The sequence below is a fragment of the Entelurus aequoreus genome, linkage group LG07 (genome assembly GCF_033978785.1).
Source record: "Entelurus aequoreus isolate RoL-2023_Sb linkage group LG07, RoL_Eaeq_v1.1, whole genome shotgun sequence".
NCBI classification, from domain to species: Eukaryota; Metazoa; Chordata; class Actinopteri; order Syngnathiformes; family Syngnathidae; genus Entelurus; species Entelurus aequoreus.
The window spans coordinates 22,012,708-22,027,445 of NC_084737.1; the positions used below are offsets into that span (position 1 = coordinate 22,012,708).

The following is a 14,738-nucleotide window of genomic DNA, read 5'->3' on the forward strand; positions in this document are numbered from 1 at the left end:
TATATAGGCTAGTAAGGTAAATCACGTGACACCTCTGAGGAAGGCTGCAGAAGCAAGATAGCCGAAACTTGTCAGGTACAAAACTTTACCTTACTAGCCTATATAAATCAACTATTTATAAATATATAAATGAATATCCGCAAAGTAGGAATCATTAATTATAAATCAAACACTTCCATAACTAGGGCTTAAAAAACATGTTCTACCTTCTAAACATGTGTTTCAACATCACTAGCATCCACGAGACATGAAATAACAACCTCTAGTCACCTTTAGTCTTTTTCAATCCAATGTAGTCATGTTGCCTGAGGCTGAGCCAATCAGTGGCCTCGATACTGAACAGCACTCTGGTTAGTTTGGGCTCCTCTAGTGGCCAATACTATTGTAGTATTGATATTTTTAGTTTATTCAGCCATTGTTATGCTTGAAAATGCTTAAAGGCCTACTGAAATGAAATTGTCTTATTTAAACGGGGATAGCAGGTCCATTCTATGTGTCATACTTGATCATTTCGCGATATTGCCATATTTTTGCTGAAAGGATTTAGTAGAGAACATCGACGATAAAGTTCGCAACTTTTGGTCGCTGATAAAAAAAGCCTTGCCTGTACCGGAAGTAGCGTGACGTCAAAGGTTGTGGAGCTCCTCACATCTGCACATTGTTTCCAATCATGGCCACCAGCAGCGAGAGCGATTCGGACCGAGAAAGCGACGATTACCCCATTAATTTGAGCGAGGATGAAAGATTTGTGGATGAGGAAAGTGAGAGTGAAGGATTAGAGGGCAGTGGAAGCGATTCAGATAGGGAAGGTGCTGTGAGAGGCGGGTGGGACCTGATATTCAGCTGGGAATGACTAAAACAGTAAATAAACACAAGACATATATATACTCTATTAGCCACAACACAACCAGGCTTATATTTAATATGCCACAAATTAATCCGCATAACAAACACCTCCCCCCTCCCGTCCATATAACCCACCAATACAAATCAAACACCCGCACAACACACTCAATCCCATAGCCCAAAGTACCGTTCACCTCCGTAAAGTTTATACAGCACATATATTTCCCCAAAGTTACGTACGTGACAGGCACATAGCGGCACGCACGGACGGGCAAGCGATCAAATGTTTGGAAGCCAAAGCTGCGTACTCACGGTAGCGCGTCTGCTATCCAACTCAAAGTCCTCCTGGTTGTGTTGCTGCAGCCAGCCGCTAATACACCGCTTCCCACCTACAGCTTTCTTCTTTGCTGTCTTCATTGTTCATTAAACAAATTGCAAAAGATTCACCAACACAGATGTCCAGAATACTGTGGAATTTTGCGATGAAAACAGACGACTTAATAGCTGGCCACAATGGTGTCCCAATATGTCTGCTACAATCTGTGACGTCACGCGCAAACGTCATCATACCGAGACGTTTTCAGCAGAATATTTCGCGGGAAATTTAAAATTGCACTTCGCTAATCTAACCCGGCCGTATTGGCATGTGTTGCAATGTTAAGATTTCATCATTGATGTATAAACTATCAGACTGCGTGGTCGATAGTAGTGGGTTTCAGTAGGCCTTTATTGTAGGACCAGAAAACTGTAGAATATGCTGAAAAAATATATTTAAAAAAAACGATGATGTGAAGCTGCAATATTTGAAGTGCTGTGTGTCAAGAGACGACTGTTGGAGTGTTTCCTTATTTGCAATACTAGATAGATAGATAGATAGATAGATAGATAGATAGATAGATAGATAGATAGATAGATAGATAGATAGATAGATAGATAGATAGATAGATAGATAGATAGATAGATAGATAGATAGATAGATAGATAGATAGATACAGTAGATGATGGATAGTTATATGGATATATACATATATATACATTATTATTATTTTTATTTTATTTTATTTTTTGGTTCGTTTTGTTTTGTTTTAATACAGAGTAGTAACTCAACTTAACACCCTGTAGGCTTTTTGTAATTCAAACCAAATAGTGGGTGTGACTGGCAAATACAATTTTTCTATTGGTCAATGGGGCACAAATGATTGTGCTCTGTGTATTCTGCCTAGCGACAAGTGACATGATTATTACTAAAATTCATATACATTATACATTTCTGTTTTATTTTTATGAAAATGCACATCTATGTTGTTTATGTTGTTTACTTAAACAACAGACTTTTTATAGTCTTTAATGGATAACATGAAATGCTATGTAGCTCCGCTCAACGAGCAGCAAGTCTTGCTTTTGTCACTTAATGTGCAGTATTGTCCAATGAGTGTATATTATAGCTGCATCATCATACAGATATTTAAATGAGCATTTTATTTCTCTTCTGCAAGGTTCTCCATACTACGATAACGTGAGACCTCTGTGCTACAGCGACTCTGATGCGGTGTTGCTGTGTTTTGACATCAGCCGGCCAGACACTGTGGACAGTAGTCTGAAAAAGGTAAATGCACTACTTCGTATGAACGAAACACACCTCTTATCAGTTCATGAATCACTTAGGAGTTCAGGTTGACTTCTGAGCTCATATTGAATCCCAATTGTTCATTTTGGATAATCCAATAGAGTTTTGGAAGACCCTGTTGAAGACACATTATGTAATAATGGTGCATTATCTAATAATGTAATACATTTTCACCTTATTATGTAATAACGCTGCATTTTGTTATAAAATTCTTGAACACATTTTGTAATAAACGGTGACACATTTTGTAATAACTTGTTACATATTGAAGTGAAGTGAATTATTTTTATATAGCGCTTTTATGTGGGCTCTGTACCGAGGATGTCGTTGTGGCTTGTACAGCCCTTTGAGACACTTGTGATTTAGGGCTATATAAATAAACATTGATTGATTGATTGATTGATTTTCTCTGGAGACTCAAAGCGCTTTACATAGTGAAACCCATTATCTACATCTTGAGAGTAAATTTAAACCAATGTGGGTGGCACTGGGAGCAGGTGGGTAAAGTGTCTTGCCCAAGGACACAACGGCAGTGACTAGGATGGCGGAAGCAGGGATCCAACCTGGAACCCTCAAGTTGCTGGCACGGCCACTCTACCAACCAAGCCACGCCACAGAAGTTATTACAAAATGCAGATGCTACACTTTTTTTTGGAATAATATGCAACAATTTTGTGCATTATGTAATAGTGCCCTAGTTGGAACAACTATTAGAGCAACATGATACATTTAATCTTCTTCTTTCTTTTTTTAACCTGTACTGTCCAGCTGCAAGTGCGATTAATATTGTTGATGTAAATGTCCATATCTGCTGTACGGATTTTACTTTACAAGTGTGGGGTACTTCTCTTGTTGCATTGTTTGTGTCTTTGCCTTTATTAAATGTTTGGATATATTTAGTGTTTGGGGCGTCCGAATATGTAGGGGATAAAAAGAAGACATAAGGAGGAATTGTGGGGATAAGACAGAGCGAGACAACAACTAAAACAACAACAACCGAACAACATGAGCAGATAAAATATATACAAATAAGTCAAATATGATGCCAGTATTCATTAAAAAAAAATTGTAATTTGTGAAGTAAACAGTATCAACACAGTAGTGACATTGATCATTAATACACTATAATTAAAGCAATAATAATAATGTATAACATTAGTAATAATAATAATAATACAGTTTAATAATATGTTCCTCTATCATCACCATCACTATCATTTCAAATGTAACAATACATAAATTAGATAAGTATGTAGATTGTAAGAGAAACGAGGGAAAGGAAAAACAAAAAAGGTAACATATTAATGATAGGACGTTTCTTCTTCCTTAGAATTAATTCTAAGAATCTTGCAGGTTGTTTCATTGGTCAAACTTGAATCAAATGTAACTTTATAGATTACAGTCGTGAATGTGATTGCAAGCTAGAGACAAAAGTTACATCAATGAAATATTGCTGACATGTTGGCAGGCATACACCCATGTCATGACAATACTGTACTATGTATCACAGGTGTCCAAACCTTTTTTCACTGAGGGCCACAGACTGAAAAATCAAAGGATGTAAGGGCCGTTTTGATATGTTGCACTTTCCAAGACCGTACAATATAAATATATAATCTTTTTTTTTTTTTTTAAAGAATATATAACAAGTTGTTACAGAATGTGTCAAAGTTTATGACAAAGTGTCTTACATATGCCACTATTATTACATAATGCATGGTTACAGACCCATTTGTGTTCCAATGCACAAAGTAAGATCCACAAGGCTTGGAAGAGTTTGGTGTGGATTAACTTTAGAACCCTAGGGTAAACTGGGTATAACACATGGCACACTGACAAAGCTTAACCTATTGTTACTATAACAATCTACAAGGTTAAGGTTGCTTCTCTTTCTTCCCCTCCATTTTTCTGCATTCTTTCGTATCTCAAGTTATCATTACGTATATGTATTGTTGCATTTGAACAATTGTATTGTTGATAATAAAGGTAAAGTACTGGTATTGTTTACTATCAATAGCACTATTTCTATTGGTATTCATATTGCTCCATTTTTAGTGTAATAATGCTCATTGTCATTTCTGTATTTTTTTTTTTTAATTTTCGCTAACTGCTTATTTGCTATTACTTTTACCATCATATTTGTACATGTCGTATTTGCTGATGTTGCTCTGTTGTTGTTGTTGTTGTTGTTGTTGTTGTTGTTGTGTTTGCTGTTGTTGTTTTTGTCTCTCTGTCTAATCCCCCTCTTTTCCCCACAATTCCCCCCTCTGTCTTCCTTTTTCTCTCTTTCTATCCCCTCCTGCTCCGGCCTGGCTGCACCAAATGATAATATAAATACATTTAATAAAGTCAAAATACAAGTAAGGCAACAAGAGAAGTATCCTACACTTCTCTTTTGTAAAGTAAATCTGAACAGCCGATATGGGCATCTACATCTGCTATATGATTTGCCCGAGAAGCTGGGCAGGACATTATAAAAAAAACAAAAAAAACAACAAAAAAAAACTTTAGAACCCTGATCTCACCCCCGTCAAATGAAATAGAACAGAGATGGTGACCTACATACTGTCTTGCAGTGATTGTAGTTGTCGGCCCGGTGTCCCAGTACTTTTGTCCATATAGTGGACATAACGACTTTCCACTTTTATTTTTTTTTTGAGCCTGTTAGACTGTGCAATTTGTGTTTTTCAAGTTAATATTCATTGTGACAAAACTGTGTTTGTCCACAGTGGAAAGCTGAGATTTTGGACTTCTGCCCAAGCACACGCATTCTCCTCATTGGCTGCAAGATCGACCTGAGGACTGATGTCTGCACGCTGATGGAACTGTCCTATCAGAAGCAGACCCCCGCCACCTACGAGCAGGTGGGAGAGAATACAGTTCATACATTGATCTGCTAAAGCTTTGCGGGTATTAACACACATGCAAACTTGATAGCTCATCTACGAAGCTCGTGCGCAGAGGATTGTTTCTTAAGTAAACAAAATAAGACCACAACCATGCATTTAGCATGTGTGTCTCCATGAATATGCAGAATATTTGGTATTCCCTCGTTCATCACTATTAATTGCTTTCGGACATGCCTGCGATAATTGAATATCTGCAAAATAGGAATCCTTAATTATAAATCTAAAACGCAATTTATTACCTTCTAAATACATTTTTAACATTACAACATTATGAGACACTCTTTTATTGCAATATAGTAATGCTGCCTGAATACTAAACAGTGTCATCTGATTGGTTTGGTCTCATCTAGTGGCCAATACTACTATATTATTGATATTTTTTATTTTATGTGGCCATTTTTATGCTTGAAAATGCTTAATTTGGGGCAAAAATCTTGTAGAATATGCTTTAAAAAGGGAAAATAAATGTAAAAAAATCTGCAATGTGGTGAAGTTGCAATAATTGAAGCATGATGTAGTAAGAGACGACTGCATGCTGATTATTAGAACCTCCACGATACTTGGAAGAGGAGATGCAAATAAAAACATTTAGCACTCGCAATGTAATTTATCATGACTTAAACTGTTCTTGCATCTTAATTTAGCACATCTGACATGTGCGTGCAAACTGGCAGTTGCGTAGAAATTGCTGTGAGAAAGAAGGCAACATGACTTTTTATCACTTTGTAACCGCTGGATGGCTAAAAGGGCAGAAGGCAGAGTACCCCCTGGACAAGTAGCTATTATGCAAAACCAACTTTTCTTACCTGTTGGCACCTGTTTTTGTGTATTTGGGATCTGCATAAGTCCTGCAAATTTGAAATCAAACCATAGAGGCATTGCGGAGATATTTATAAAACAATATTGGCTTCCTTCATACTTCCTCCAAACGTTTAGAATTCACATCATTTGTGACATTTTTCCCAATTGTGACGTTAGCGAATATCTCCATATATGGTAAAGCTCTACCTGAAAAGCTGTGCGCGAGTCCGACGCCGTAGTCAATAAGCTCCTTCTTTTTCTCTATCCTCTTGTTGTGGAGCAGACTGGCTCGTACATGCACATGCATCCATTTTCTAATACAAAGTAGCGTATAGTTCTAATTTATACCTGTCAGTAGACTCCATATGAAATACGCTGTCGAAGTGGAGGCACGTAAATAAGACCGCCCACAAAACAGCGCATCCTTGAGAGACGGTCAGAAAGCGGCTTGAAGATGGTCTGTAAAACATAATCTATGCAAAATGTTGACCAAAGAACCACCATTACATGTTATGGAGACCACAAGGAAGTGTTTTTAATGTAGAAAAAAATCATAATATGACCCCTTTAAGGGGCTGATTAAAACAAATTAAAGTGATTTGTTTGGGTTTCTGCTGGTGTTCGTTTTTTTTCATATGTATAAATATATATTTATTAATATATCTCCTAAAAAACTTCTGGCAACTTACATTTTCATGTATTCTTTCATGCATTTTTGGATCATTCCAGACGCACCATCACAACAGCAGCGCCTCCCAGAACGCACCTAAGCATCTGTGTTCTAAAAATAGGTTCTGCTGTCTCGATGGCAACTCTATATCACCCAAAAGTTGGCGCGTGCAACATAAAGACACAGCGCATGTTGGATTGTTGATATGATGTCAAGAATGAGGAGGGAAATGAGTGTCTCCATGGTGACATCCTGTGTAGTGCACGCAAAGTCCTCATTTAAATAGGGGGTCTGCACTACTTTTGCACTTGTCATCAATTGCGCACGCAATCTTAGCAGATCACACCCAACACGCCCACTAATAATTAGGGATGTTCTGATGAGGGTTTTATGTTGCCAATTCCGATCATCAATGAGTGAGCTAATACCAATCACATGTATTAACTGTAAATCTTTCAATTTATTTATGGTGAGTGCTACTGACAGTTTAACAATATCAGCACATTATTTTAACTAGAAACCCCAAAACCAGTGAAGTTGGCACGTTGTGTAAATGGTAAATAAAAACAGAATACAATGATTTGCAAATCTTTTTCAACTTATATTCAATTGAATAAACTGCAAAGACAAGATATTTAATGTTCGAACTAAGAAATTTAATTTGTTTTGCAAATAATCATTAACTTACAATTTAATGGCAGCAACGCATTGCAAAAAAGTTGGCACAGGGGCATTTTTACCACTGTGTTACATGGCCTTTCCTTTTAACAACACTCAGTAAACATTTAGGAACTGAAGAGACCAATTGTTTAAGTTTTTCAGGTGGAATTCTTTCCCATTCTTGCTTGATGTACAGCCTAAGTTGTTCAACAGTCCGGGGTCTCCGTATTTTACGCTTCATAATGCGCCACACATGTTCAATAGGAGACTGGTCTGGACTACTGGCAGGCCAGTCTAGTACCCGCACTCTTTTACTACGAAGCCCAATGTTGTAACACGTGCAGAATGTGGCTTGGTATTGTCTTGCTGAAATAAGCAGGGGCGTCCATGAAAAAGACATTGCTTGGATGGCAACATATGTTGCTTCAAAACCTGTGTGTACCTTTCAGCATTCATGGTGCCTTCAAAGATCCTCAACTTTCTCAGTCTTTTTTGCCACTTGTGCCAGCTTTTTTGAAACATGTTGCAGGCATCAAAGTCCAAATTAGCTAATATTTGCAAAAAAACAACAAAGTTTGAACGTAAAGTATCTCGTCTTTGCAGTCTATTCAATTGAATATAGGTTGAAAAGGATTTGCAAATCATTGTATTCTGTTTTTATTTACCATTTACACAACATGACAACTTCACTGGTTTTGGGTTTTGTAGTTCCTTATTCTCTTATATATAATACAATTGTTTGAGCAAACATAAAGTTAATAATACTCAATACCTAAACAAAATATTATATATTACTCATTGAAATCCTTTTTGCCCTCAAAGTCCTCCTGTTTTCAGGGAACTATTCCCTGAATTTGTAAACATTAACAAACAAAAAAAGATTTAAGAAAATAAAAATACCGACGTAATCACTCTAGTATTGACCATATATGATACTACACTTTGTATCGACAACACCAGTTTATAGATCCATCTTTCCTCCTCTACTTCTGGCTGCCACAATGCCGACATTGTCTGTGTGTAACATGTTTAGCATCGTCCTTGATAATGATACTTCAAATATTAGGAAATGTAGTTTATTTGCTGGAATGGAGGCGATTATTATTAGCTTAGGGGAGCGGCTCCACACTGTGTATGGAGATTCACAAATAGCTGCTAGTACGTCGGCCGAGGGACTCAAAATAAATACAATATTAGCCAGAGTAAATCTGCGTTTGCGATTGTCATTAAAAGGCATTCATCTGCAATGGCGATCACATAATTTTTCACAAAAATCGGCCGATCGATTGACAAATCCCTACTAATAATAAGTGCAATTTCATAGTTTGCACACGTCACCTACGTGTAGTATTTGGATCTTAGCAGCTCAGGCCCGTGGTGTTGTCGTACCAGTCATTACAGTTTTTTACAGTCGCTTGGACACATTTCCCAATACTTAGTTCACTTTTCCAAAACTCTTCACACAGTGAGCACAACAGAAGTATAAATGGGCTAAACTGAGGATCAATTATCATTGCTTTGGCACAAAATGCATTCAATGACAACATCTTTCAAATTACATCAATTATTTTATTCACTTCGCCAACACTCTGTGTACGTACAGGCCAATTTGCACATGCTTACATACTGTTTTCAAAACTGTTCAACTTAAGTTCAAAACAATAACATAATACAAACTTGAATAAGACAGCAATTTGCTACAATTCTACAGTAATATTTTAATTAAATATATTTTAAATCGTAAAATTTAGATGCTATAAAAATGATAAATGGGTTATACTTGTATAGCGCTTTTCTACCTTCAAGGTACTCAAAGCGCTTTGACACTATTTCCACATTCACCCATTCAAACACACATTCACACACTGATGGCGGGAGCTGCCATGCAAGGCGCTAACCAGCAGCCATCAGAGGCAAAGGGTCAAGTGTCTTGCCCAAGGACACAACGGACGTGACTAGGAAGGTAGAAGGTGGGAATTGAACCCCAGTAACCAGCAACACTCCGATTGCTGGCACAGCCACTCTACCAACTTCGCCACGCCGTAAAAACAATTGGACAATTCCACCAACCACAGCTGATTCTCGATTAATCGGTTAATAATCGGATAAAAGACACAAACTACATTTCTATCCTTTACAGTATTTTATTGAGAAAAAAAACAGCATACTGGCGCCATGTTCTTTCAACTTGACAAATAAAACAAGGAAACTTACAAAAATGCACACTTTTGGGGCGGTATAGCTCAGTTGGTAGAGCGGCCGTGCCAACAACTTGAGGGTTGCAGGTTCGATCCCCGCTTCCGCCATCCTAGTCACTGCCTTTGTGTCCTTGGGCAAGACACTTTACCCACTTGCTCCCAGTGCCACCCACACTGGTTTAAATGTAACTTAGATATTGGGTTTCACAATGTAAAGCGCTTTGAGTCACTTGAGAAAAAGCGCTATATAAATGTAATTCACTTCACTTCACTTCACTTTTGACACCCCTGCTATAGATAATAAAAAATTAAATCTGATAAATCTATCGATAAAAAGCAGAGCCTAGCGACGCATGCGCGTTTATCATAACTCTCTCGCTCTCGATCTCTGTCTCTGCCCCTCCCTCACGAATGCTGCTGCACGCACAATTTGTTTAGTTTTTAACCCCTTCTTAACCCTGAACGTACATTGTTAATACACGCAACCCTAACTCAAAATGCCGGACATTTGAGGCGGGGCGGTGTTTCTTAAATGCCTCAAATGTCCGGCATTTTGAGTATTGTTTACACAACGTGCAGTACGCTACTTAAGTAGCGTCCATGTGGAAACTCGTTCGGTACACTTCCGCACCGAACCGAAACCCCCGTACCGAAACGGTTCGATACAAATACATGTACCGTTACACCCCTATTATTTTGATCAGTGGTCCCCAACCTTTTTGCAGCTGGGGACCGGTCAACGCTTGAAAATTTGTCCCACGGACCGGGGGTGGGGGGGTGGGGGTTAGTATTTTTTTAAATGTTTTTATTTTTTCATAAAGAAATACAATCATGTGTGCTTGCGGACTGTATCCCTGCAGACTGTATTGATCTATATTGATATACACTACCGTTCAAAAGTTTGGGGTCACCCAAACAATTTTGTGGAATAGCCTTCATTTCTAAGAACAAGAATAGACTGTCGAGTTTCATATGAAAGTTCTCTTTTTCTGGCCATTTTGAGCGTTTAATTGACCCCACAAATGTGATGCTCCAGAAACTCAATCTCCTCAAAGGAAGGTCAGTTGTGTAGCTTCTGTAACGAGCTAAACTGTTTTCAGATGTGTGAACATGATTGCACAAGGGTTTACTAATCATCAATTAGCCTTCTGAGCCACAGAGCAAACACATTGTACCATTAGAACACTGGAGTGATAGTTGCTGGAAATGGGCCTCTATACACCTATGTAGATTTTGCACCAAAAACCAGACATTTGCAGCTAGAATAGTCATTTACCACATTAGCAATGTATAGAGTGTATTTCTTTAAAGTTAAGACTAGTTTAAAGTTATCTTCATTGAAAAGTACAGTGCTTTTCCTTCAAAAATAAGGACATTTCAATGTGACCCCAAACTTTTGAACGGTAGTGTATAATGTATATATTGTGTTTTTTATGTTGATTTAATTAAAAAAAATTAAAAAATAAAACTTTTTTTTTTTTTTTTTTTTTTTTTATTTCTTGTGCGGCCCGGTACCAATCGGTGGTTGGGTACCACTGATTTTGATTATTGTTTCTTAGCTGTTTGTAAATGTTGCAGTTTATAAATAAAGGTAAAAAGTAAAAATTAAGCGCATACCCATAGCACAGATCCAACGAATCGATGACTAAATTAATCGCCAACTATTTTTATAATCGATTTTAATCGATTTAATCGATTAGTTGTTGCAGCACTAATCATGTCTGATTCATTCCAGTAACGTATATTTTGCTGTGAATTATAAACACAGATGTCCTTGTTTTACACAAGAAAACATTGTCAAATGTTACCTGTTGTTAGGGTTTTTTAGCTCATTGTTTTGTGGGTGAAAAGGTGTGTTTGTTGTCTGTCAACCTTTGTTAGAGTTCTGGAAAAATGAGTTGATTTGACACATGTATGAAGGGATTTGGTCATTTTAGTGCATTTTGAAAGTGAAATGAACTGATGTGACCAGCTGAAAGTTGGTTTGGAGAACTGTGTGAAGAGTTTTCAAAAAGTGACCTAAGTATTGGGAAATGTGTCCTAGCGACTGTAAAAAAAAAACCGTATTTTCCGCACCATAAGGCGCCCCGTGTTATTAGCCGCACGTTTAATGAACGGAATATTTCAAAACTTTGTTTACCTATTAGCCGCACCTACGCTACGCTAAAGGGAATGTCAACAAAACAGTCAGATAGGTCAGTAAAACTTTAATAATATATTACAAACCAGCGTTCTAACAACTCTGTTCACTCCCAAAATGTAATGTACAAATGTGCAATCACAAAAATAGTAACACTCAAAATAGCGCAGAGCAATAGCAACATCAATAACTCAACGTTGCTCATACGTTAGTGTCACACAACACACAAAATAAACATTTAAAGCTCACTTTCTGAAGTTATTACTCATCCACAAATCCCTCGAATTATTCTTCTTCGGTGTGCTTCACTTGTTTTTTGACACCATCGATGATGTGGACGCGCATGCAGTCATAGATCAACAGGGACGTAGCTGCGTGAAAAAAGTCACCCGGTGTCTTCGCGTAAACGTCTATCAACCACTCGCTCATCTTTTCTTCATCCATCCATCCCTTCGAGATAGCTTTTATGATGACGCCGGCTGGAAAGTTCTCTTTTGGCAAGGTCTTCCTTTTGAATATCACCGTGGGTGGAAGTTTCTGGCCGTTAGCATGGCGAGCTAGAATCACAGTAGGACGACTTCTCATTCCCTGTGGTGCGAATATTCACCGTACGTGCTCCCGTTGTATCCACAGTGCGGTTCACATGAATATCAAAAGTCAGTGGAACCTTGTACGCGTGTCTCTTAGTAGGAGACATTTTGTTGTCTTTACAGAAACACACACATGAAATGAAACGTAATATCCGCGCGCTTCTTCTTCTACGGGGGCGGGTGCGGTTGCTTACAGTAGAAGAAGAAGCGCTTCCACTTCTATGGGGGCGGTTGCTTACCGTAGAAGAAGAAGCGCTTCCTCTTTTACGGGGAAAAAAGATGGCGGCTGTTTACCGTAGTTGCGAGACCTAAACTTTATGAAAATAAATATGAATATTAATCCATATATAAGGCGCACCGGGTTATTAGCTGCACTGTCAGCTTTGAGAAAAATTGGGGTTTTTAGGTGCGGCTTATGGTGCGGAAAATACGGTAATAACCCAGCACTTGTGTTCCAGGGTTCTGCTTTGGCCAAGCAGCTGGGTGCAGAGGCCTACCTGGAGTGCTCGGCTTTCACCTCCGAGAAGAGCATCCACAGCGTGTTCCGCACCGCCGCCATGGCGTGCATCAACAAGCTGCAGCCCCTCGCCAAGCCCAGCCCCTCCCGCCGCCTCTCCAAAAGACTCCTTCACCTGCCCAGCAGGTCGGATTTGCTCACGTCTTCGTTCAAGAAGGAGAAGACCAAGAGTTGCTCGGTCATGTGAGTCGCAAAGAACTGGCTGGTAAAAGTCTTCACTCGAGCCCCCTGCCTCGTTGGTCTCGGGGAAGGGGGGTGGGCACGATGGTTTTATCAGGGCCGCCTGCTGATTCCTTCCCCCGCCCCCCTCAGAAGAGGTGGACCCACCCTCCCGAACCTTTTAGTACACACCTTTTCCCCCTTTAACAAAGAATAACACAGCGCTGTTACGTCTCTCTACTATCTCGACCGACAATGTTGTGCCGTAAACGCCGCTCTTGTGGATCATTTCAAAGTACAAAAACAAAACTAGCATGAAGCCTTCAGAGGCCATCTCTCATCTCACATCATAGTCAGGTGTGAAAGTTTTCGCCGCCGGCCCAAAATTGGACGCGTGAAAGCAACGTTGTGGAGGAGGCACGCTTAGGCGCTCGCGTCGTAGCCGTGAGAACGGCCCACTTGGCAGCAGGCCGTCTGGTCAAGCGGGCGTTAGGTTGCTGCACACGTGCGTGGGGGCTGGAGGCACCAGGTGTACTAAATAAAAGGTCAAAGGTCGCACCGGGGAGGAGGCAGATGCATTGTTATAATAAGCCTAGGACAGGAACACATGATGTTAGCTGGTCATTGAGGCCTGTTGTAGTGCTGGAAGGCATTTTGACTGTCTAAGCATAGAAGATCTGCTCCGAATTGTAGCATCGCATTACTGAACGCTTTTACGACACTTCTCAGAGGAGTTGAATAAAACGCCTCGCATACCACTTTCCTAAACAATTAGTTTGATTCAATGTAGCGCTGCCAAGCTCACTTCCAAGACGCTCCAATAATTCTAATGACCTCCTATAAACAGCTGCACACGTTCTTAAATCTCCAGCTTTATGGTTATGCGTGTGTGTGTGTGTGTGTGTGTTTGTGTGTGTGTGTGTGCAGCATTGACCATTAAGCAATAATGATTGAGCGCTTGAGAATAAAATGTAACCTGCGTGGCAATAACGTAGAACTTTGTGCTATTAAGGTTTGAAACCTTTTATTTCTGCCAAAATAAAAAGTGAAAAAGCTCCCTCCTTCCTCCCCTCAATAAGTAATCATCAACATGTGTAGTAACACAATGATAATTCTGTGCTAATGATGTGAACAAGATGGCCGAAGATGCTAGACAATTTGACTTAATCTTAAATTTTTGAAATGCCATCGAAGGAGATGACAGCATGACATTAAGAATTCATTTGCTGTTAAAATAGATAAGCACAGAATTGGACAAAACTATTTTGTTAACCATTTGTTTTTGCATTTTTTTATAGAGTAAGAAGCCCAATTGGAATATAAGGCACAATTAGTATAAATATTGTGAATTTATACCATAATAGTAATGAAGGTATTACATATTAATCTTATTTATTTAAATTATTTTTAAATTGTATTAATTTATATTATTTCTTTTATATATATATATATATATATATATATATATATATATATATATATATATATATATATATATATATATATATATATATATATATATATATATATATATATATATATTTATATATATACAAATATTATATATATATATATATATATATATATATATATATATATATATATATATATATATATATAT

At 38.3% G+C, this 14,738-nt stretch overlaps 1 protein-coding gene across 1 annotated transcript; it reads left to right on the forward strand.

The window, feature by feature from the left end:
• Window positions 1-298: 298 nt before the first annotated feature.
• On the forward strand, window positions 299-14,513 carry LOC133654349 (rho-related GTP-binding protein Rho6-like). The gene is made up of 4 exons (XM_062054669.1): window positions 299-350; window positions 2,343-2,452; window positions 5,203-5,337; window positions 12,900-14,513. Exons 1-4 carry the CDS (start codon window positions 299-301, stop codon window positions 13,143-13,145), a joined length of 543 nt encoding a protein of 180 aa, XP_061910653.1. The 3' UTR covers window positions 13,146-14,513.
• Window positions 14,514-14,738: the final 225 nt, after the last annotated feature.